Source organism: Sphaeramia orbicularis, chromosome 3 (genome assembly GCF_902148855.1).
Source record: "Sphaeramia orbicularis chromosome 3, fSphaOr1.1, whole genome shotgun sequence".
In the NCBI taxonomy this organism is placed as follows: Eukaryota; Metazoa; Chordata; class Actinopteri; order Kurtiformes; family Apogonidae; genus Sphaeramia; species Sphaeramia orbicularis.
In genome coordinates, this window is record NC_043959.1 from 15,018,689 (window position 1) to 15,043,320 (window position 24,632).

Sequence of the window (24,632 nt, forward strand, 5' to 3'; positions counted from 1 at the left end):
ATTTTGTGATCATCCTCATTAGTTGTCTCCCATTGTCTCCTAGGCCTTTTGGTGTTGCTGAACTCAGCATTAGATTCTTTTCTTTTAAGAATACACCAAATTGTTGATCTTGGCCATTCTTCAAGTTTGTGCTATCTCTCGGATTTATTTAGTTTTTTCATCCAAATGATAGCCTCCTTCACTTCCATTGACACCTCTGCAGATCCAAGTGAACAGTTACCAAATGTAAATTCAACATATGGAATTAACTCCCAAACTTCATTTGGCAAAGAAAAATGAGGAAACAGGCCTCAGTCAGTCAGTTATACAATTATTTTTGAGCCTCAGAAAATAGGGGGGTATGTTTAAAGTGTTGTCATTCTCATGGTTAATGCGATATTTTTTGAAACATTTGAGGTAAAATTTAAAAAAATTGTGTCACTGTCCAATACTTATGGACATTACTGTGTAGCAGCGTTGGGTAATCCCAGCTCCATAGAGTAAAAGTCCTACCATGTATTGGTTCTATCTGTTCACTTAACACAGATGGTTCCACTAATTATCCCTTCATCTCCCTGAATGAGGAGTTGTGCTCATCAAACTGGGCTGGTTCAGTGAGTAGTTTGGCAGGACTTTTACTCTGTGGAGCTGGGATTACCCACCTCCACTGTGTGGACAACCTGCTGTTTTGTGTATTTCAGTTGTGTTTGTTATGTTTCAGCTGATGCTCAGGCTCAGGTACATGTGCAGTTCCTGATGTTTAATGTTGAATCTCCCTGGTTGTGATTCTCAGGGTGGGTTTCCCTCAGGACTGGACTCCATCAGAGGAACACGTCACCATGGACTGGTTGAGAGGGTCCACCGAGACCGGAACCGCATCAACTCACCCCATCGTCGACCCATTGACAAACATGGCCGGCAGATATCCTTCAGACTATACAGGCTGATGTGGAATGGGATGTGGGTTGTGGATTCAGGTGCTACATCTCCAGGGTTTACATGGTAACACCTTTCCCACTGTAGGCAGCTATAGCCTCAAGAACACACTTAGTCATGATGTCAGTTTACATTGTGAGGCAGAGATGGTGTGTTAATACACTCTGACATTCTCAAGTGAAATGGGAGAAGAGCTTTTAGGCAAATCAGAGCATGAGGAATAGAATCTTCCACCCACAACTCACAGCTGAAGGAGATTTCTGCCAGTTTGGTTACACTTAAAACACTGTATTCTTAAAGTACTGTATATTTAAGTTAGATTACATGAATCATCAGCATTAAAAATATAAAGAATTCAGCAGGGCTTTCACAAGAACACGCTGATGGACAATGACCAGCCAATATTGATATATAATAATAACTAATTGTATAACTAGAAGCACTCGGAGAGCGCAGACCTCCGCCAAGGCTGATCAGTGGCCCCCCCGTGGGCCCCCCCACCCCGATCACCACCAAAATTTAATCATTTCTTCCTTATCCCATTTCCAACAAACCCTGAAAATTTCATCCAAATCTGTCCATAACTTTTTGAGTTATGTTGCACACTAACGGACAGACAAACAAACAAACAAACAAACAAACAGACAAACAAACCCTGGCAAAAACATAACCTCCTTGGCGGAGGTAAATATTGTAAGGTCAAGAGGAATACATTATTGATTTGAGATGACTGTGTAAATCAGATTTACACTGTTTAAAGGCATGATTTCATGTCATTTCTTCAGCAGCAAAACAACACGTTACACAAACCGTGGGTTGAAGTTGAGACGTTGATGAATCGACATGATTAAATTTTCACAATTAAAATAACAAAAAGGAATTTTCTGGAATAGTTTATGAACATGGTTGCCATTTAAGGACAGGGGAGTGGCTTTTGTCATAAAAGATGTACCACGGTCAAAATTTACTAAAAGACACAGAACAACAACCAACAAGATGCAAAAAAATATGAAAAGTCTGTTGAAAACAGACTGTGAAAATGTTCTTTTGCGTGTTTGTTACTTCTTACATTGTTTATTTTGTGTTTTTACTAGAAGTGTTCCCAGACATTCCAATATTGTGACACTGCATTTATTGAACATTATTTTGAAGGAGGAGGCTGTGGCTGGTTGAGAGTAATTAAAGCTCCTGCATCGGCATAGGGTCAGATATGAAGTGGTCAGGGTTGGATTAGGTTAGAAGATTTTATTTAGTCTTCAGAAGATTATTTACAGGCTTTCCCTTTTTTGGATTAAGATGTTGAAACAGATCAGATGATGTAAATCTTAAACAAAGGAAAAATAATAACTCAATTAACAATACAATTCCAAGTCACTCTTGAGGAAATTCAAACATAAATTACAACTTACATGAATATGCATCTAAATCTGGTCAATTGGTTAAACTCAGTCTGTCATATAGGCCACATGCTCCATCAGACAAAGGAAAGGGGGTTGATCCGTCCTGTTGTAGGGTTGGGTGTGTGGCCTGATAGGTGAGGCCTGGTCCTGCCCTCCTCTACCAGGAAGTGGAGTTTTAACAGCCACCCCATCAATTGTGAAAGCACATTTGATTATTTTTCAGTCTTTACCAATGGGTGTGAGTCTGGATCTTCCATTGCTGGGAGGACTACAGGTTTGGCCACAGGGCTGATGTACAGCTTCCCTTTGATGTTGACCTCTGCTGTATGGATTTGTCCATCAGTACTGGGGATAAGACAAGATCCCCTCCCAACTGTCCATAGTCCTCTTGACAGTTGTGGGTCCGTAACCCTAACTACATCAAATATGGTTAGTCCGGGGGTGTCTCTCTGCCATTTTTGGCGGTGTTGAAGACTGAGTAAATAGTCTTTGATCAATCGTGACCAGAAATGATTGGCAATAATCTGGCTGTGTCTCCACCTCTTATGACTATCGAGATCTGAGTTGGTGTATGCTAATTTAGTAATACTTCTATTATTGATGCTGCTCATTGGCCTGGTTCTTTGATGGTATTCTCATTGGTTCTTTTTAGGTCAAGGTTAGGGTTACATATTATTAGTTATTATACATAATTATTTGCTTTATTTTCTTATTTCGGGCACAAGGGTGTTCATAAGTACACATGGCACCAGGACACCCTAGGCTGTAGGTCAATGATCTGTAGTTGTTTGTAGTCATTTCTTCAGACCATCAGTCATATGACTTGAACCCTAGGATGAAGACTGGTGCAGAGCTGACAACTCATCACCATCTGGTGGTGAGATAGATTCGATAGCAGGGAAGAATGCCGGTCAGGCCTGGCAGACCTAAACACCAGTCTGTTGTGGTAAAGAAGGAGCTGAGCCATGAGCCAAAAGGTGAAGCTCTCCATTTACCGGTCGATCTATGCTCCTATCCTCACCTATGGTCATGAGCTGTGGATAGCAACTCGAGAGGACAACATGTGGTGAAGATGGGTTTTCTCTGCAGGGTGGCGGGGTTCTCCTTTAGGAATAAGGTGAGGAGTTCAACCTTCCGGAAGAGGCTCAGAGTAGAACCATTGCTCCTCCACTTCCAGAGGAGTCAGCTGAGGTGGTTCATCTGGTCAGGTTGCCTCCTGGACACCTTCGTGGTGAGGTGTTCCGGGTAGAACCAGGACATGCTGGAGGGGAGAGGGAAGTCTGGGGTTCTCTACTCAAGCTGATGCCCCCGTGAACCAGACCAGAATAAAGCGAGAGAAAAAGGTAGATGGATGGATTTTCTTATTTGTAGCTTGGGTACATAATTAATATATAAACAGTGTTATTTGGTAGTAAAGTAAAATTACTAGAAATTTTAGGTGACCCCATATGAATTCCTGGCAACCCCACCTGATGTCCCAACCCCAAGGTTGGAAAACACTGCATTCACTTGAATTGGGGCTCCATGTTGGTAGCAGACTGGTACATGTCATAAACGGGGCAGAAAGATGAACTACAAGATAAGCATCAAACTATTTCTCCACCTGATCTTCACAGACTTTTAGGTTAGGTTAGGTAAGGTTAGGTTGTTCTGTGTGCACAAGTACATTGACCACTTTCCCGTTTGGTTCTTGTTGAACACACCATTGTCCCTAAGGTGTCTTTGTGTGTTTGAGCTGGACACCCACCCCTCAGTGACCCAAACCCAGCTTTCTCAGCTGGACTAAAAAGAGCAAAAATGCATCACAGACAAATGTCTCAGTCAGAAATTGAGTTGATAAGAAAAAAATAGCCAAGCAACTTTTCTATTTCTCTTTTTTCTATTTTTCTTTCTCTGGTACAATTTGGAAAACTGATAGTCTGAACCAGACTTCAATAATTTAGCCACAGGGCCTGTTTATTACCAGAATTCAGCACCCTTCCCTATTACTGAGGCCTCGTTTGTAATGTAACTGATGAGAATGATAAATCCAGTCAACGATATATCCCTTAAAAGTAACTGAAATTTAAAAAATCATGTTGGTGAACTTGATGAAACAATCAGCCAGTTGTAAAGTATGATCACTTTATAGAAATTACTTAGTTTTGAGTTTTTTATGTTGCTGTGAGGGGTTCACATCGAGTAAAATTATAGAAACTGCTGTATATTGGCAGCTGATAATTTTGGCTTTATGTGTCTTGTGTATTTTGCATATAATTTAAAAAAAAAAAGAAAATAACACTAGATCAGTTACTTGTCGTAAATTATTCATATAAGATCAAACAAAATGGAAGCACTGTAAAGAGACAAAAAAAAAAACTTAAAAGACAAAATTACAAAAGATAAAAATGTTGTAATAGCTTTAACTAAATAAAAATGAGTTCTTGTGCAACAAGATGAAACCATTGAAGCATTTTTACACATGGTTTTGTCTTTTCTCAGTGATTGAATGAATGTTGTTTGTGTTGTAGAGGTGACGGATCTCAGCAGACGTGCTTCTGGAGCATTTGTCACTCACCTCCATTACAATAGATGTTATATAAGAGCAGATAAGCCAGTTGTAGAACCAGTGAGACTAGACTATCTGCCCTTTGTGTCTGTTCACCACATCTCTTCTGACCTGTGTGTTTACCTGTGGATTCTTTATTTAATGTCGGAGTCTGAGAGATAACAGGACTCTCTCTAGCCCCAAACAGTCTGACCTCAGCTCTGCAGTTCAGCCTATTTTTATCACGAATAGTAGAAATGACGCCACACCCACCTGAAGCTCTTCCAACAATGTTAGAACTAAATCACATAAAGCTGTCATTGTGGAAGAACGTGCCTCCCTCTGTCAACACACTGACTGCACATCCTCATACGTGTGAGCACTGCTCCGCGTTTTCAGCGCATTAACCCCTTTACACCAACCTGAACCTGTTGTGCCAGTAAACAAAAGCACAAGATGAGACAAAAGTTAATTTTACAGGAAAAAAAACTCATTTTCTTAGATTAAATACATAATTTTAATTTAAATAAAGTTATAAAAAATTCTACAAGACGGTAAAATTATGAGATTATGCAGAAAAATAAAAAGCTAGAATAATTTCAGGTGCTAAGACTGAAGTCATGGATTTATGAGGGAAAATTAGAAATTCTCAGATTGAAGTTATGAACACTTCCTTAGAAATGTACAAATACAATTTTTGAATCTGGTGTTTTTGTTTTTTTTTTTTTAATCTAAGAAAAACAATATAAAATATTACATTTGTGAGAAAAAATTTAAGACATTCTCAAAGGTAAAAAATGTGATTAAAACAACATTTTAGGACTGCTCTAGTATTATTCTCAGTTTTGGGTTGATTTAATTCAGACCTTCTAAGATTTAGCAACAGACTTAACCTTATATGAACTGTTCGCAGTGGTTTACTGTGGGGTTTCAGTCAGGGCCTTCAGTAAGGCATAGTAAACCATATACACAAATCTTACACGTTCCCGGTACAGCCATCGCAGTCATATACAAATAATGTGTATTCTCTAATGTACATGACACAATACTCCTTACATCATATGTGTCAAACAAATCTGCCAAATCTGGCCTGCCAAAGGGTCCAGTCTGGCCCGTTGGATGAATTTGTGAAATGCAGAATTTACACTGAGGAAATTATCAATCAATGGTGTAAAATCATTTTAATTGAGGTTCCACATATAGACTAATAAGATGTCACTTGGATCAGACCAGTAAAATATTATCATAATAACCTTTAAATAGTGACAACTGCATATTTTATCTTTGTTTAATGTAAAAAAGTAAAATTACATGAAAATGTTTATATTAACAAGCTTTCCTTTTACAGAAAATGTGAATAACCTGAATATAAACATCCTGAAATGTCTTAAGTGAAGTAAATGCAATTTTACCAATATTCTGCCTGTTACTTAATGTTTTGTGTATTTGTAATTGTAGTGTAAGTTGTAATGCACATGTATAAATGATAAATTGATAAAACGAGGCCTAATATTGTTAAAATTGCACTGGTTTTTCTTAAGACATTTCAAGTTGTTCATGTTATTCAGATTTTTAAGGAAACGTTGTACATGTAAACATTAGCATAATGTAATTTTACTTATTTCATTGTTCTTATTTTACTGGTCCGGCCCACTTGAGATTATATTGGGCTGAATGTGGCCCCTGAACTTAAATGAGTTTGACACCCCTGCCTTACATTGTAAAGCACTCACCTGTCACTTGCAAATATAGTCACTGCGTCTTTTCTGATAAAGCATTCAATAACATTCTCATGTTGGTTTCCTTTTTGCTTTAGTTCATTCAGCAATTCTTTCTCAATAGAGAGAGAGGCCAAAGAAGACAGCCTTTTTTGTCCAGTTGTGATCCTTGCATGGTTTTATCAGAGGTGAAAGTAAGTGCTCCCCAGAGGCTGTAGACCAGGGTTGTCAAACAAACCGGCCCGTCAAAGGTTCCAATCCGGCCCATGGGATGAACATGCAAAGTGCAAAAATTAAAAGATATTAAAAAAATTAAAAAGATATTCAGAGTCAAGGGTGTTGTTGACTTGTTTTAGTTCAGGGGCCACATTCAGCCCAATTTTGATCTCAAGTAAAATCATAGCATAATAACCTATAAAAACTAAATCCAAATTTTCCTCTTGGTTTAATGTGAAAAAATAATGTTATATTATGCCTATAAATAATGAGGACTTAAAATGTTTGTCTTTGTTTTAGAGCAAAAAAACAAACAAAAAGTTAAATCATGAAATATTTACATTAACAAACTAGAAAAGCCCTTGGAGAGTGCAGACCTCCGCCAAGGCAGATCATTACCCCCCCATCACCACCAAAATGTAATAATTTGTTCCTTGTGCCAGTATCAACATTTCCTGAAATTTTCATCCAAATCTGTCCATAACTTTTTGAGTTATCTTGCACATAGACAGACAGACAAACCAACGCCAGCAAAAACATAACCTCCTTGGCGGAGGTAATTATTCTTTAACAATAAAATGTGATTATTCTAAAAAAATATGAACAACCTGAAATGTCTAAAGTAAATGAAGTGCAATTTTAACAATATTCTGCCTGTTACTAAATGGTTTGTGCCTTTGTAGATTCGATCCCTAATGCACATGTAGAAATGATAAGTCGAGACATAATATTGTTAAAATTGCACTTATTTTTCTTAAGAAACTGAATTTTTTTTCAGGTTGAGTTGTCATTATTTATAGACTATTATGTTATTATTTTATGGTCCAGCCCACTTGAGATCAAATTGGACTCTATGTGGCCCCTGAAAGAAAATGAGTTTGACACCCCTGCTGTAGACACTAGGATGGCTGGGATCAGACATGTGAGACCATACAATTCTGTCATACTGTCTGCAAGGCCGGTCCTCCTCAAGAAAATCAGGAGATTTCTGATGCTTTTTCTGTGAAGATATGACATGCTATATATGATTTTAATTCTGCTTTGAGTGTGGAGCGGACCTGGAGCTCTGCCTTTGCAAAGGTCTGCTTGAATGTATCAGACTGCTGAGAATCCAGCAAACCAACAAACATCAGTCTTGCGTGATCTTCAAATCTGTTTCTAATTTCTCTGAGTATGTTTTAGCTCTGTGAAGCTCTCTGAAGTGGCCGTGCACATTGGGCGTTTTGTGTGGTGCACTTGGCTGTCCTGCTGCCTCTGCGATCTTATCAAAGATACCACTTAATTTAGCTTGCTCCCTTTCAGTACGCTGACAAAACTCAGACAACTCAGAAAATGCCAGTATAGGAAAAGAGAAAAAACAGAGGTTGAAAATTTTTACAAGTGCCAGATGTCTAGATGCCTTGTTTCTTGGTTAAAATCTTCAGCGTGGTCAAGTATGTTCAGGAAAAAGCTCATCCAGGTCAACTCTTTAGTTGTCGATAGTTTAAAGTTGCCTGGTATGTGCATGATGCATGGCAAAATGCATCCAGTAGTTTAGTGCATTTGGGAGAAAAACTGCAGATAATCCCGAGATTTGCAAACAAAAAAAATAAATCTTGCATTCTTTAATTTTTGATGCTTCCTGTAACACCTTGAAGCTCAAAGTGTGTGCACAATAATCCACGAAGAGGGCCTGGGGAGTCTTTTATCTAAATGTGTGTTCCGTTTATTGCCAGTGTCATTACAGCTGTCCCATCATAGCGTAATTTTGACTTTGTAGCTTTCCAGCAGATCCAAAATCAACCCTACTAGATCCTGGGCTATTTTTTTTTATCTGTAACATCCTCAAATCTGTCCTTTAGCCCCATTTCAGTCACAGTATGGTAGTTATGGTTGATGAGAACACCTACACACTTTTTGTTTAATCTCTTCTTTGATTTTATCATTTACTAGCGGCATTGTATCTGTGGTGCCATTGTACGATAGCATGAGAGGCTAAAATCGCCCAGCATACCTCACAACATTTGAATACGGACATAAAATTGTGCCTAGTAGATAGTCAGGTAATGTTTCTATTCATTTGGTGAGTTTGGCGGCAATCGGGCCTGTGAAGGCAGAGGCAAATCTGTACAAATGCCCTCCTGTACTGCAACATCGATTGATCGGAAACAGAACGTGCATTATATAGTGGGATATAGTAGGATGACCTCAGCCACTGCATTTATTAGATTGTTTTTCCTGATGTTCCTGCATGTCTAAGTAGTCGCCTCTATTGAGCAAATCCCTGTATTCATCGTAAGAGTAAATAAACTGATCATAGAACCAGTGAAAGATAATTCTTGTTGTCCCTAAAAAGGAATGAAGATGATGTCCCATTTCCTTCCGACTCTCTGTGGATACTGATATCATGTTTCCTTCGCTCGTTCATCTGCAGATCTATCCATGATTTACCAGATGTTTTCTTTTGCACTATTGACATTATATCGTGCTCAGAGGCTTGTTCATACTACAAAAGTCAGTCATTCTGTGTTCCCTTATTTGTATTAAAAAGTAAATACGGCCACAGAAATAGCTTGTTGTGCTCAGTGCTAGCTGTCAGCCACTCATAGTCCTCGTAATTACAATCTTTGAAATGGTGCACAAAACCTTTACTGGCCTTTGTGAATCTAGTTTTGCGTTGATCTTCCTTTCTCAGTTATTTCTAATTTGTCTACAGAAGGGCATCTTGAAATAGACATATTTAGCAGTTGGGCAACAAGATCTGGTGTAGCCGTGACAGTGGATTTCATTTCGTCTTTACTCAAGTACATGCTCATAAATAGAAATTTCATGATGAAAACAGGGAGTAGCATGAGGCTGGGTTGATGGGCCCAGAGGACATCCTGTCATTTAACATCAAAATTTGACTGGCTGATGATTCTCTCACTGATATTTATTGTAAATCAGATGTGGGGTCTTTCACTAAAAGGCTTGCAGTACCTGTAGTGAGTTGACAATGAGTTGACATCGCTATGAGGTGTTATGGATTGACTTTTTGGATGTAGGATATTTCAATTCAAGCTCAACAAAATTAATTCTAAATAATTTTGAAAACTGTTTATGAAAATGACTCAAGAAATTTGCTTTATAAAGACTTAATTTCATTTTTTATGGCAGAGAAGGCCCTGATGGCACACCATTGAGTCGCTGACTATTTGCATTTAATTAATATAACACTAGCCATCATTGTCCACCCAGACTCAGAACATAGATTCCCTGTTAATAACAGCAACTAAGAGTAATGCTTGTGTTAATGATTTCCTTAACTTAAGTCCACATGGAGAGCTCTCCGTATGGAGCAGTGTACCTGTCTCCGCCTCCGGACAACAGCTGGAGAAGGTGAGTCTATTACCTGTGTTTGTCACCTGTATTGACCTGCTGTCACAACAGACATCCTTTGTGTGGTCCTCCTCTTCTAACTCAAGTATTTTACAGCAGGAAGTGTTTCTTCTCATCCCAGTTTCCTGTATTTCCTCCATCCTGGCATTGTGATTATGTATTAATCACAATACCAGTGAAAATATTTTCAATTCATAATGGCACATACACTGCATGCACAACGCAGATCAACTTTATTTGTATTTATTTACTCCTGTCTGACTATGAAGGATCATGTACAACCACAGTATGAAAATTCAAACTAACCTTTTATAGGTCCAGTGTACAACATCTTTAAGTGTGAAAATCTGCAGCACCTGTCAGTCAGACCAGACCACAGGATCCCTGCAGCTTGTTTCCACAGTCAGTGTATTTGATTTTGCCTCCAGTTTTGGCTTCAATAGTGACCAAACCCACAGTTTGGGAGGAAATTAGGGGGGAATGGGCTCCAAGCTGAAGCCATGCTAAAGCAGGGAGGCTGTTCCTCTGGTCGGCTGCTGGGAAATTCCATTAAAGAAACCTTTGTTACATTAAGAAAAAAAGTTTCCCACTCGTCCTCAGTTCAGATCACTGTCTGGGGTTTGCATCTCTCCATGGAAACACTGTAAATGCTCTGGCATTTGCAGTGATTTGCAGATTCCCTGCTCATCAGTCTTGTGGGATAGTGGGGTGGTGAGTATTTACAATGCCAACTGACATCTGTACTGCATTACAGCACATAGTTGAGAGGCAAAACACAGCTCTATAACTGTATTCTGCTTATATGAAGCACTAACAAGACTGCTACTGAGGGAAGAACTTGAGCTGCACAATATATCATTCAGTATCTTCATGACAATATGCAGAATGATAGAAAAATGTGGAACAGGTTGTTAAAAAGAAAAGCATTGTCAGATGTATGACATTTTATCTACAGGAAAGCTGATGTTGAATAAAAAAAGGTTCCATAGAAACTTGAATTATTGCCACAACATAAGGGAAGAGGGAGAGAACTCTGATGTTCAATGTCAGTGTTGGATATCAGGACAGGATATCATCCATTGGTGTCAGGATGGGACACCAGTGAATGTAGAGGTACAACAGCATCCACAGTAGATTTACTGGGGATGGTTACCCTGAAAGTTAGTAACAGATAATAAAGAAGCTTATTTACTACTGAAATGATAATAGTAAAGAAACAGACACAGATGACTGTGGTTATAAGCCATAAAGTCTCATGTCTTTGTATGATACACTATTTCTCAAACCATCTCATCAAAATCCAATTAAATGGACCTCAAACAGGACACACCTCTGTCTTGAACCGGACACTGCTCAGTCTGTAACAAGACTGAGATGGAGTTGTAACAGGACATGGTTCGGTCTGTTACAGGATTGAGATCCTTCTCAAACAGGATCTGGCTCAGTCTCTATCGGAACTTGGATCAGTAATGAGTATTGTCAGTTTCTTCACAGCCTTCTACTGCTCTGAGCAGCAAGCCATGTTTCATCATTCATCAGGAAAAAAAAGTACATTTCTGATGTTCTCCATCTGGTCTGTGAAGCAGAGCAGGTCCTAAGAATTGAGACCTGAGTCCAGCCCTTGGAGTCCATCTGTTTGAGGGTCAGAGTCCTGGTCCAGTCCCACGGCCTTCTCCTATTCCTGTAACAGCCTCTCTGGGGATCAGAACTCAGAACAGCCTCTCCGGGGAAACCCCGCACCAGACTTCCTCTGTTACATCTCTCATCAGTCCACATGAGTCCGCTTGGATCATTTGAACTTTATTGATTTGTGCTGTCGATTTGCCAAATGGAAACAATTGCTGGGAATGATGAAGACTGAAAATGAAACAAAAGAACAGAGAACGTGGACTGTTTTGTAAGACATAAAATTCTGAATTCAGTGTTTTCTGAGCAATCTGAATATGTAACTGAAGAGCTGAAAACCACACATTTATTCTGTATTCATGTATCCTCCATAACAAACATCAGTTTCCTCTATTTGATTGGTAATTATCACCACCCTTTCAACATTTGATCATAGTTTTTAGACAAAACCTCTAGTGACTTTTTTTAAGCATGCCATGTCACCTTTGTTGAATCCATTCCAACAGGTTTCAACACCTTACAGAAAAGTGTCACAGATGTACAGACAGAACATTGACCTGCCAAATGAGGTTTGTGTTTAGGGATCATACAATTCTAGGCAATGCCAGTTTTCATTGTTTTTTGTAAGTGCCAGGGAAACAAAGGGATCTTTTTTTCCTCCAAATGATATGCTGTCTAAAATGGCAGAAAACATGATTAACTCCTGTCAAACTCCTGAATTATTATTTTTTTGATTAATCAAACATATAACGAACAAATCTGCAACAAGAAGATTTTACTCAAGGGAGGACCTATTGGAGATGTAACGTAGGACTTGTGGGATTCATCACCCTATTCCAAAGAGATTTACAGAGCTACTGCTTTACACCACCAGGCAGCTCTGACTGCAGCCTGGTTTGTCCTACAGTCCTGTTATGAACCTTGGGTACAGAGAGAGCTTGCAACTACCTAAACTGCTAGGAAATGGACACCTCAGGCTCCAAGAGACAGTTTTAAAGGGTCTGATTGGAATGCGTTGCTGGAAACAGAATAGAACTGTATAGATACCGATAGAATGGCTCACTGTATTAGCAACTGCATAAACTACTACCAGATAACTACTGATAATAAATAGTTAAATACTGCAGTGACACTACCTTTACAAACTTTAAGCTGATTCCCCAATAACAAACCTTGGATCACCAGCGATATTAAAACAATCCTCAACCTGAAAAAATCAACATTTAAAAACGGTGACTGAGAAATATTCAAGCAAATGTAACATGAGCTGAAGAGGAGACTCAAGCAAGCAAAGAGGGACTACAGCACCAAAATGAAGGGGAAGCTGCAGCACAGCAACAGCACATAGGTGTGGAAGGGACTTAATATGATCACTGGCTTCAAGACACAGAACACCAAGGCAACAGTGGGTGATGTGGACAGAGGCAATGAACTAAACCAGTTCACCAGGTATCACACTGCACAGCTGGTACAACGACACCTACTTGGTGGCCAGCAGCTTCATCTTCATATCGTGTGCATCTCCACCACAACACCTACATCTACTAACACCAGGAACCCCCATGCCCTCTATCACTGTGGAAGGGGTGTGGATGGAACTACAGAAACTGTAGCTGGCCCAGATAGTGTGTGTTCAAACCTCCTGAAGGACTATGGTTTCCAACTGTGTGAACTTCTCCAAAAGATTTTCAACCTGAGTCTACTGTTTGAGAGGCTCTGAGTTCTCAGTGTTGGACATCCAGCTGAGCTAAAAGACAATAGATCAGTAGGCCTAACATCATGAAAACCCTGGAGCGGCTGCTGCTGTGTCTTCTGAGACCATGTTAACCATGCACTGGACCCCCTGCAGTTTGTATACAAAGAACCCATTAGAGTGGATGACTCCATCCTCTACACACTATACAGAGCCTACTCTCACCTTCAGAAGTCTGGTGGTTATGTGAGAATTATGTTATTGAATTTTGTCCATCCCTCCATTGTTTCCTGGATCACAGACTACCTGACAGGAAAACAACAACAGTTCATCAGACTGGAGAACTGTGTCTATGGGATAGTAATGGAAAGAACTGGGGCTCCACAGGGGACTGTTTTGGCTCCCTTCCTGTACACAGTGGACTTTAAGTACACCCCTGAGTCCTGTCACATTCAAATCTATTCTGATGACGCAGTCCCGGGACCTGATCAAAATCTTCTGTGAGTCACAGAAACTGCCACCTACTAAACACCTCCAAGACTAAAGAAATGCTGGTGGATTTGGGAAAGTCTAAGGCCCCTTCAGTTAGTCAGCATATGCCAGGTGGACATTTAGGTCGTGCAGACATACAAATATCTTGGTATTGTGTTCAGGATAAATGTCCCAAACAAGATGGACTGGTCCTTAACACAGATGCACTTTTTTCCTGGGGAGGCTCAGATCCTTTGACGTCATCTCATTCTGACAAACCAGAAGAGCAGCTGCAGCAACTGATCACATTAAGATGCAGGGGTTTAGAGGATCCTGCATGCCCACTGCCATCGGTCTGCAACACCTTAGGCTACGTTCAGACTGCAGGAAAATGTGGACCAAATCCAATTTTTTTTGCCCCCTTTGTGACTCAGGTCAGATTCTTTCATGACAGTGTGAACAGCACTAGTCAGATGGAATCTGATCTTTTCAAATCCCATTTAGGCCACTTTAAAATGTGGTACTGAATTGGATACATACCGGATTTTTAAAAATGTGACCGTAATCTGAACAGCTAGGTCACATTGAATGCGACTTTGACGTCATTAGGGGTCATGACACGCATTACACAGACGGAGGACTTCACGATGCCAAATAGGTTGGCCAAGGTGCAGTAACCCGCACCCGTTGCTAACCAATATAGCCCCACTCCTACTTGTTTTTTCAAGGAGATGGGTCTTCTGAACAACGTGTCTCGCCAAGAAAGTCTCAAGGCGAGGGACTGACAAATGTGGTGAAAGGTATTCCTTGACCTTCCGAAGTTCTGGAAGAACTCCTGCTTTGTGAAACCAGTCCCATCCTGCTCCCATCACTCCTGGCTCCGACACCGTGTCCACATAGTCCTCTGTATGGATGTTGCAGCTATTGCTCTGCATAGTGACGTCATTAAAATATTCATTTTCTTTCTCCTCTTCCTCCTGTTTAATATCACCCGCTCACAAATTTGCCGGCTGCCGCCACACATTGTTTTTGAAATTAGACCATAAAGTCCACTGGTTGCCACTATGTTCACTTCTGTAAACATCGTTGTGTGTGTGATATCATTAATGATCATCTGCATGTGCGGGTCACTTCAGGAGTTCACACAGCAATCCATAGACAGGGCACATGTACAACTAGAAGCACTCGGAGAGCGCAGACCTCCGCCAAGGCTGATCAGTGGCCCCCCCTGTGGGCCCCCCCACCCCCGATCACCACCAAAATTTAATCATTTCTTCCTTATCCCATTTCCAACAAACCCTGAAAATTTCATCCAAATCTGTCCATAACTTTTTGAGTTATGTTGCACACTAACGATCAGTGCCCCCCCCCGTGGGCCCCCCCACCCCCGATCACCACCAAAATTTAATCATTTCTTCCTTATCCCATTTCCAACAAACCCTGAAAATTTCATCCAAATCTGTCCATAACTTTTTGAGTTATGTTGCACACTAACGGACAGACAAACAAACAGACAGACAAACAAACAAACCCTGGCAAAAACATAACCTCCTTGGCGGAGGTAAATATAATGTGAACAGTCAAACAAAAAATCGGAATTGAGCAATAAATCCGAATTGCACATTAAGTCCTGCAGTGTGAACGTAGTCTAAGTCAGATGATTCTTGGATTTATGATTGTTCTTTTTCTCTCTTTTTTTCCTCCTTTTTCCTTCCTACCCTGGAACTGATGAAAAAAGGGAATTCCTCCCTGGGGATCAATAAAGTAATTTTTGTCTTGTTTCTTTTTTTACAAATGATTTAAACATCTGGTTTCTCAACTTTTAAAGCCTTTAAAGTGACTTATCCCTATTTCAGTTGTTACTTGTTTTTGTCTTTGGTGTTTCCACTGACTTTTTTTGGTGCACAAATTGAAAATGCACATAAATACAGCTGGTTGGAAATACCATCTGTACACCTCTGTATTCTGTCCACCACAGTGGATCATAAATGAAGATATCAGAGTCAGTGGGTGTGTGTGAAATAGGACTAACGAGCCAATCATCTTGGCCTCACCTCCTTTAGTGTGTTGTCTAGTCCTGCAGTGTTTCATTCAGACTTTGCTGATGCTGTTCACCTGGAGCAGAGTGTGTGGTGGTTGGTGTTTTTTTTACAGCACTCTCTCTGTCCTTTATCCTTTTCTGTGTCTTGTGAATCTGTTACAGGGTGTTTCGTTGTTCTTTTCACTCAGTTTTATTGTTCCAGGTCCTTCCATTCGTTAAAGTATGTGTCGTCCTTTTCCTCTATGTGTCTTTGAAGGGAACAGCAGCCATGGACTGAGGAAAAACGGCCTGGGTTTAGATTAATATCACAACTCAACAGGTGACCTTTAACCCTGCCTTTCACACTTTCTGTCTGATTCTTTCTCTTGCAGCACATCCCTCTCTCACAAAGAAGCCAACAATCCTGTTCTTTGTCTTTACTTCAGTTAACCTCTGCTCTCCTCTCATAATTGATAATTGATTTTCTTAATTTTTTTTGTTTTGTTTGGTAGTTCAGACTTTAATTAGTAGTTTGATCCGTCTTCTACTAACTGGCCTCTTCTCTTAATGCAACTAACAGACTGTTGATTCATATTTTATCACTTTCAGACTTTTTTATATCTTTATATCCTTGTGAAGTGTTTTATTATGTGTCAGGGTTTCCCTCAGGAGACACTTAAGCTGCTTTCTGACTCAGATTTTTCTCTTTATTTGGAACCCAGGGAGCTTCCACATCAAAAAGAAAAGCACTAAAATCAAAACAGACAAAACATGCTCTTAGCAGTGCCATTCATACATTTTTGGATTTAATGATCATTTGAAATTCAAGTTATCTTTGGATCAACTTCGATTAGTTCTCAAAAAGTTGTACATTTAAACAAATCTCATGTCAGGTCTGTGGGAAATTGTGTCAAATATCATCTGGGATCCAATTCTTTCAATTGACGTTCAATGTGGCAAAGTGACAGATTTTCTTGTGAAAGCGATAGTGAAGCAGTCAGTGTCAGTTTTAGCTTATGTTGTAGCAGCGGCCCATGCTTGGTTCCTTTTTCTTCACTTTGAATAAATCACAACCTCAGAGGTGCTGCATGAACAAACCACCACCAAGTGCATGAAGTCAGTGTTACTAGGTCAACCCACAGCTGGCTGTTAGAAGCTTGTATTTTTTGCATAACTTAAAAATGACAAAAAAATCTTCCAACCATTGAAGCTACAGAAAGAAGCCTGTGTTCTTAATAGTAATCATCTTTTTAACACGCAGTGCTCCTGATAAACTAAAGCTGCTTTAATGGTTACACAACTGATTGGAATATGTGATAAACACTCATTTACTAACATGTCAGCATTATTTAATGAATTCAACTCACCACATTACACTGTGTATAACTAAAAAGAACACAAATCAAAGTATTTTCTATTTTACTTTGACTTTTCTGTCAACATTTCTTACATTTACAAAAGAACAGAAAATACATCTTGGTTATTACACTTTAGACACACATTATAATGATGTGTCACAGTATCATTTTGATAATGTTGCATCACAAAACTCTGTTTCATGATGACTAACTAAAGAAGGAGTTAATGGATTTTTTAAAATTTTATTTTCGATTTTCGATTTCCCCATCTCTGGTGAAACACTGAAATTCACAGCCTCGTCATAACAACCCTGTTAAATTTAAAGTCACCAAGTGTGTTGATGAAACTGACAAATGTGAAGTTTCTTGGATTAATGCTCTAGTAGGCGTTTGCTAAAGTACAGCGTCTGGAAATGGAAAGGAAAGAACAAGTCCATCTATGTACAGTACATTAAATCTGTCCATATTATATAAATCATGACTAATAAATACACAAAGCAAAATGGTGGGTTTTCTGTTGGGTTTAGGGCTTGGCTCCAAGAACGATTTTTGTGAATCTGAATCTTGACCTTGTACACCTTTGTACCAAATTTAGTATGTCTGTGTGAAACCTCGTGCAGGGGTTGATTTTTTTTAAAATTCCTTTTAAATTTAAAAGTGATTTTTTTTTTTTCCATGGAGTGACCACCATCTGAGAGATTTTTGCCACTGTTGATGCAAATTTGGGGATCATGTAAAACCCCCTAAAAATGTAATTAAATGGGATTAAAAAGAATAATAGATATAAAACAATATTCAGGGTAAACATGCACTTATTTATTTATTTATTTATTTATTTATGTATTGTTAATAGAACTAAAATCATACCTCTATAGAAGATGAAACAAGATGAAAACCACCTAAAAGATGTAATGTAGAAACAAGATCAGTTTTGAAAAATTACCCGGTTGTTTAAATGAAAAGGTATAGTTATCTAAGCTTGATATCAGCCTATAGTCCTGTTGTCTTTTGCTGCATGTTCAGCTGATGTTGAGGCAGATGAGGCTCAGACTTTTCACAGTGACTCACTAACCTTCCAGTCCTAATGAATCCTCTTCAAACTGCTCTGGGACACTGTAAATCCTCCTGTTTTTCTTCCTCCCACTCAGGACCAACTCAGACTCTGCTCTTCATACAAGTGTGACGAACCCAAACCCTCAGGACCCGTTTGGTATGAACCAGCACATGGGCCGCGGTCCATCACATCGCAGTGGTGAGAAAACTACATTCCTAGACATGTAGCTTTGTCTTTGTGTTTTCTGCCTGTCTGTCCACATTAGCACAGAAGATGTTTTTTCTCTATGTCTAGGAGTCTTGTCTGAAGGAAACCTAATACGCTCTATCTCCTGGTGGCTCAGGAAGTAGAGTAGGTCATCCAATAACCGAAGGGGTGGCAGTTCGATTCCCGCTGTCTCCTAGTCAGTGTGTCCTCCTTGCCTCCAGTGCTGTGTATGAATGCGTATAAATGTTCGGTGGTGGTCGGAGAGGCTGTTAGCACACATTGGCCATCTGTCAGTCTACCTGTGGATACAAACATAGTTTACCACCACCAGAGTGAGAAGGTGTGAGTGAATGAATAATGGATCCATTGTACTTGCTATAAGTATGCGTTAATAGGAAAGTGCTGTAGAAGTCTAATCCATTATTTTTGTTATTATTACACATATTGTAATGGTGAAATCTGTAGAATATAATGAGTGCACTTGAACAACACAAACCAACTGTAACCTTAACCAAAAACTCTGTATCTGCTGAGTCTAGTCATACAAGTGTTCCCAGTGTCCAACACAAGCCATGGTTTGGAGTTTGGAGATGTATAGAGGGATTTTTTCCACCGTATTATAGACAGATATTTTGTAAAACAAAGGTCACATAGGCTGAAAATAATAATAATAATAATAATAATAATAATAATAAAACAAAAGAAAAGAAAAATCTAAAATATCCATATTGTGAATAGGTTTGATGACAGAGTCAGTGTCACATCAGTCTGTGATTTTCTGTTCTTTTATTGTTGTCAGTAAATCCTCTTTACAAACTAACAGCGGCTGATTTTCAGTGTATGTATAATGAGATTTTTCTTATTGCTCTGGAAACCAATAAAAAGAGAGCCTTGTCAAAATTAGAAAGCACAAAACATTTTCAGTGACACTCCATTCAGACGGGATGTGCATCCGTAGGGGCTGATGTTGACCAAAGACTGATCTGCCTTGGCGGAGGTCTGCGCTCTCCGAGTGCTTTTCTAGTCTTAATATGCATCTCAGGTCTCCTGTAGTCTGTCCATTCTCCTTACTCTTTTTAAAACAGCTAATAATAATAATAATAATAATAATAATAATAATAATAATAACAACTAGAAAAGCACTCGGAGAGCGCAGACCTCCACCAAGGCAGATCAGCCCCCCCCCCCACGATCACCACCAAAATTTATTCATTTGTTCCTTGTGCCAGTATCAACATTTCTGAAATTTTCATCCAAATCCGTTCATAACTTTTTGCGTTATTTTGCTCACAGACAGACAGACAGACAGACAGACAAACCAACGCCGGCAAAAACATAACCTCCTTGGCTGAGGTGGTAATAATAATAATAATAGATTTGATTTCTATAGCACTTTTCAAGGCACCCAAAGCACTTCACATTATTGATCCATTATCTATCTCTCTCACATTCTCACTCTGGTGGTTTTAACTACGTTTGTATCCACTGCTGCCCCTGGATTAGGCTGATGGAAGTGTGGCTGCCAGTTCACGGCAAACAGCCCCTCCGACCACCACCGACCATTCATACACCAATGTGAGTGAGGGTGAAGTGTCTTGCCCAAGGAGACTACAGCACATGACTAGGACAGAGCAGGATTTGAAGCGCCATCCCTTCGGTGGCAACCTGCTGTTCGATGACCTGCTCTACCTCCTGAGCTACAGGCAGCTGTGATGTCTGCTGAAAGACCTCACACCGTACTTATGGATGGAATTCAAATGATAATAATAATTTACAAAAACCCTAAATGTGATCACAGAAAGTCCTTGTTCTGCCTCATATAACTTTCAACTTCAGGAATGTGACCCGGCCCCTTACATAATTGTCTCTTTACCTCAGTTGACTCATCGTCATAGATGTCAACCAGACATTTTCCAGCCTGTTATTTGTGTTTCCTTTGCAGTAGCTCATTGTTGCATCCCCTCATTGACCATGTGTTGCAGCAGAATATTGCAGCTCAAATCAGAGCTGGAATCCGCATCATATTCAGCATTCTCTAATGTTCCTCTGCTTGTTTCCTTGTTGTCCTTCATCACTCTCCTCTGTGTTTGTTTTCTGTGGAGGATTTTATGCAGCCAGTGTAAATGAAGCAGAGGGGGATGGATCTGGAGATGGTGAGCAGGACTTTATTTAACACTCAACTATCATGAGAAAAAATTAGAATTGTTCCATTCACAACTGATCGGGTGATTAATCCACAGTTGAGCGGTCTCAGCCCTTCAGTTTATTTTGAGTCTGATCAGATCTCAGCTCTTAGCTCTCAGACAAAGGTACTGACTAGAAAATTCACCTCCTGAGACCCAGTAAGTAAAGGTTTCGCCTTTTTTGTTTTACATTGAATAATTGCCTTGATTGGAAACAACATGATGAGACAGTTTTTTCAGGTACATTTTTTTTTTCTTTTTTAAAGTAAAACTGTGAAACTCTTGTCCAGTACAGAGGACAAAAATGTATTGCTGAGTCTCAGGGCGATAAAGGCTTCAGCTTGTTCCCATTGTTATAAATGTATGAAAACAAAAGGTTGTGCCTTGAACCCTGTTTCGTATTGCACAACTGTCTTCATGCTTTATTTGTGCTGCTCAGTGTTGGGTGTCTGGTGTGGTCCACTGTCATTTTTCATACAGAATAGTAAAATGATGGGCAGTAATAGTAAAACAAACCTACAGTGTTTATCTGAGGTCATATAACAATATGCCAACATCAATGTAGTCCATCTACAAAATGATCAGTGTCAAGTACAGGGTTCATACAGGTGCTTGAAATCCTTGAAAATGCTTGAATTTTAATGTTGTGCTTTCAAGGTCTGAAAAGTGCTTGAATTTTAGTTTAAGTACTTGGAATTATAACTCTGTGATGTGATTTATGTATTTATTTTGAATATTAACTCTGCCAGGTTAGATGCCAAGCCAAAGCTACTTAAAGAGATGTGATAAATTTAGAAAAATAAAACTTTGTCAAAAAAGAAAATTAGCAGGTGTTCTCAGTTTGGATCCCAGGTACATTTGTATCCTAATCTTTGTCTTGTTGCAAGTGTGTCTGAAGAACGCCAAGTGGCTTCCCTTATTTTGGATAAAAAGGGAAGCAGTGTAAAACATCTTCTTCTTTTATTTCTTAACTCTTTGCTGTTATGAAACATAATTTTAGATGTCTATAGCATAATACAATTTACATCATTGTGATAAAAACGGAACAAAATAATCATGAGTATATGTATTCCTGTAGATATGTGTTTGACCCCAGTGATGAGGTGCAGTGCTGGAAAAATTTTAATATTATCCTTAAAAGTGCTTGAAAAGTGCTTGAATTTAACCTTGAAAATATGTACGAACCCTGCAAGTAAAGAGGGACAGGGCCATGTAAATGAAGATTCCAGTAGGTAATGGTCTGACTCTGATCACAAAACTGCAGCGTAAATGCCAAAATAACTCAACCAAATGTGTGAGGTAACAGAAATGTGAGTCTTGGTTCAAACTTTCAACTGAAGTCAAAACACCCTTGGTTTCTCATTAAGTCAGAAATAGTCCAACAGTGTGATGGCAATTTATCTGCTCTTTCATGTTTGAAGCATTATTTTATTTATTTGTTTATTTTGAACATGCAAAGAAACAAAATAAAATGAAGCAAATTAAGACAAAAACAAAATAACATTTAAATGAACAGAATCTTTCTTCAAGTATGTACAAGTCTGAATGTCGCATGGTCAAAAATGAGTAGGAAGAAGTTTAAACTTATTTAATCCAACCCCTCAGTGCTTTTACATCTTCATCACTAACTTAATACAAGAATCAAACAATAAATTTTTCCTAATTTTAGCATCAAACCACAACAAATACATAATGCACTAATTGAATTATACACAAAAATATGTTCATGGCAGTACAGTCATACAAACAGACTCAACAATTCAACCATTTTTTTCAGTAATTACAGCAGATTTATCAGTACAACATCATCCATAAACAAACAGGCCTCATTGTCATTAAATACTGTACCTCACAAGAATCAATTCTTTATAGCTTTTTTAAAACTGAATTATATTAGATATTTGTTTTATCTCCACACACAATTTGTTCCACAATTTTACTCCACAGATGGTGACACAGAAACTTTTTAACGTAGTGCGTACTTTATGAATCTTTAAATTGAATTTTCCCCATAAATCATAGACTCCCTCTTTCACAAAACATTTCTTGAATATTGCCCGGCAGTAAGTTATTCTTTGCTTTATACATTATTTTAATAGTTTTGAACTCCACAAGGCCATTGAGTTTTAAATTATAATTATTATTCTGAAATTATTGTAAAATCCACTTTCGACCTCTCCCAAGAATCATCTCACTAAGAACTGTGGTGTGAAGGATATACCCGGAAACCTGTCAAAGTCTGAACCAGCTTCATGTTCTTTTTAAATGATCGACTGTATGTTTGGTCTTGGCTTTTCTTCTATAGCACAGGTGTCAAACATGCGGCCTGGGGGCCAAATCCGGCCCCGCCAAAGGGTCCAATCCGGCCCACGGGATGAAATTTGTGAAATGCCAAAATACACTGAAGATATTAACAATCAATGATGTCAAAATCATTTTAATTCAGGTTCAAAAAGTAAAATTACATGAAAATGTTTACATTACCAAACTATACTTTTACAAAAAACATGAATAACCTGAAGAAATATGAACAAATGGAAATGTCTTAAGAAAAGTAAATGCAATTTTTCCAATATTCTGCCTGTTACTAAATGTTTTGTGCGATTGTAATGCACATGTGTAAATGATAAACTGAGGCAGAATATTGTTAAAATTGCACTTGTTTTTCTTAAGACAATTCAAGTTGTTCGTGTTATTCAGATTTTTAAGGAAACTTTGTAGATGTAAACCTGATCATAATATAATGTTACTTTTTTCACTGTTATTATTTTACTGGTCCGGCCCATTTGAGATCAAATTGGGCTGAACGTGGACCTGAACTAAAATGAGTTGGACACCCCTGTTCTATAGAGTCTGCATCTTTTGGTTGTTTTTCCTTTGGATTTGGTCAGTTGAATCGATAATCTGACTCCAACCTGCTAACCTTAACTTCACAAACTTTGATACTTTGATTGGTTATAGTTTACCTAAAGACTGAGATCCCAGACTAATCCTCAGATCAGATGTTTGCTGAAACCTGCTTAAATCCTGTGAACAGGACCTTAGTTTACCTTCAGAAGATGTGTAATGTGAAGTGTGTGTTCTGTCTGCAGTGTTCTCTTTTCCCAGTCTGCCCAATGAAGAAAATCTGATTGGCCTCAGTAAACCTCTGCCCAAACAGCTGTGGGAGGCCAAGAAGGTGAGAGTGAGCTCCAGCAACAGCCCTTAGGTGTCTGAAAACACACTCAAACTCCTGCTGAAAAACTGGATATACAGGCTCTGTAGTCATATGCAGAATGTTTCAGTTTGTGTGTCTGAAATGTAGAGCTGCAGCCGATTAATCGACTCAAAGTGATCCAAAAAAATCATTCAGCCACAATTCTCCTGAATCAAAGGTTTGTTTCCTTCATTTCTCTGCTGTTAAACATTGGTTCCACTGTTGTGTTTCACACGGACCCTTCTTATGACGCACAAAGAAGCTTCAATTCAGGAAAACTGCAATAGAATGTCTCCCTTCAATCAATTTGAGTTGATTAATCGAATCGGGAATTTTTGCAATGGCTTCAAGCACCTAATTGATTAATCAGTTGCAACTCTACTGAAATGTGAAGATATGATGCTTTTCTTGATCATATCTGATACAAGAGGGCTTCCAAAAGTTCATGGAGAAAGGACAGTTGGAAAAAACAGTTGAAGTTATGGTGTTTATTTCTTAACATATGCTCCATCTAGGTCAGTACACTTCACTTTAATACACAAGCGTTGATGCCAGCCTTTAAGTCCATTTGTATAAAACTAAGGGCCATGTGATTCAAACCAATTCAAAGCTGTGTTCTCTTTTTTTTCCACAAACTTTTTGAATCCCCCTCATACTAAACTCAATATCTGAGTGACAGTTGGTTCCACGT

At 38.9% G+C, this 24,632-nt stretch overlaps 1 protein-coding gene across 5 annotated transcripts in view; it reads left to right on the top strand.

Moving 5' to 3' along the window:
- Positions 1-24,632, top strand: part of crtc3 (CREB regulated transcription coactivator 3) — a 65,247-nt gene that overhangs the window by 21,965 nt on the left and 18,650 nt on the right. Inside the window, exons 3-8 of one of the 5 annotated variants that reach the window (XM_030123611.1) lie at positions 773-901; positions 10,072-10,133; positions 16,221-16,283; positions 18,450-18,553; positions 20,677-20,715; positions 23,838-23,923. In XM_030123611.1, coding sequence (XP_029979471.1) covers positions 773-901; positions 10,072-10,133; positions 16,221-16,283; positions 18,450-18,553; positions 20,677-20,715; positions 23,838-23,923 — 483 coding nt within the window. Of the gene's footprint in view, positions 1-772; positions 902-10,071; positions 10,134-16,220; positions 16,284-18,449; positions 18,554-20,664; positions 20,716-23,837; positions 23,924-24,632 lie in introns of all 5 variants that reach the window. The other 4 variants (XM_030123601.1, XM_030123620.1, XM_030123626.1 and 1 more) reach the window with 4 other exon arrangements.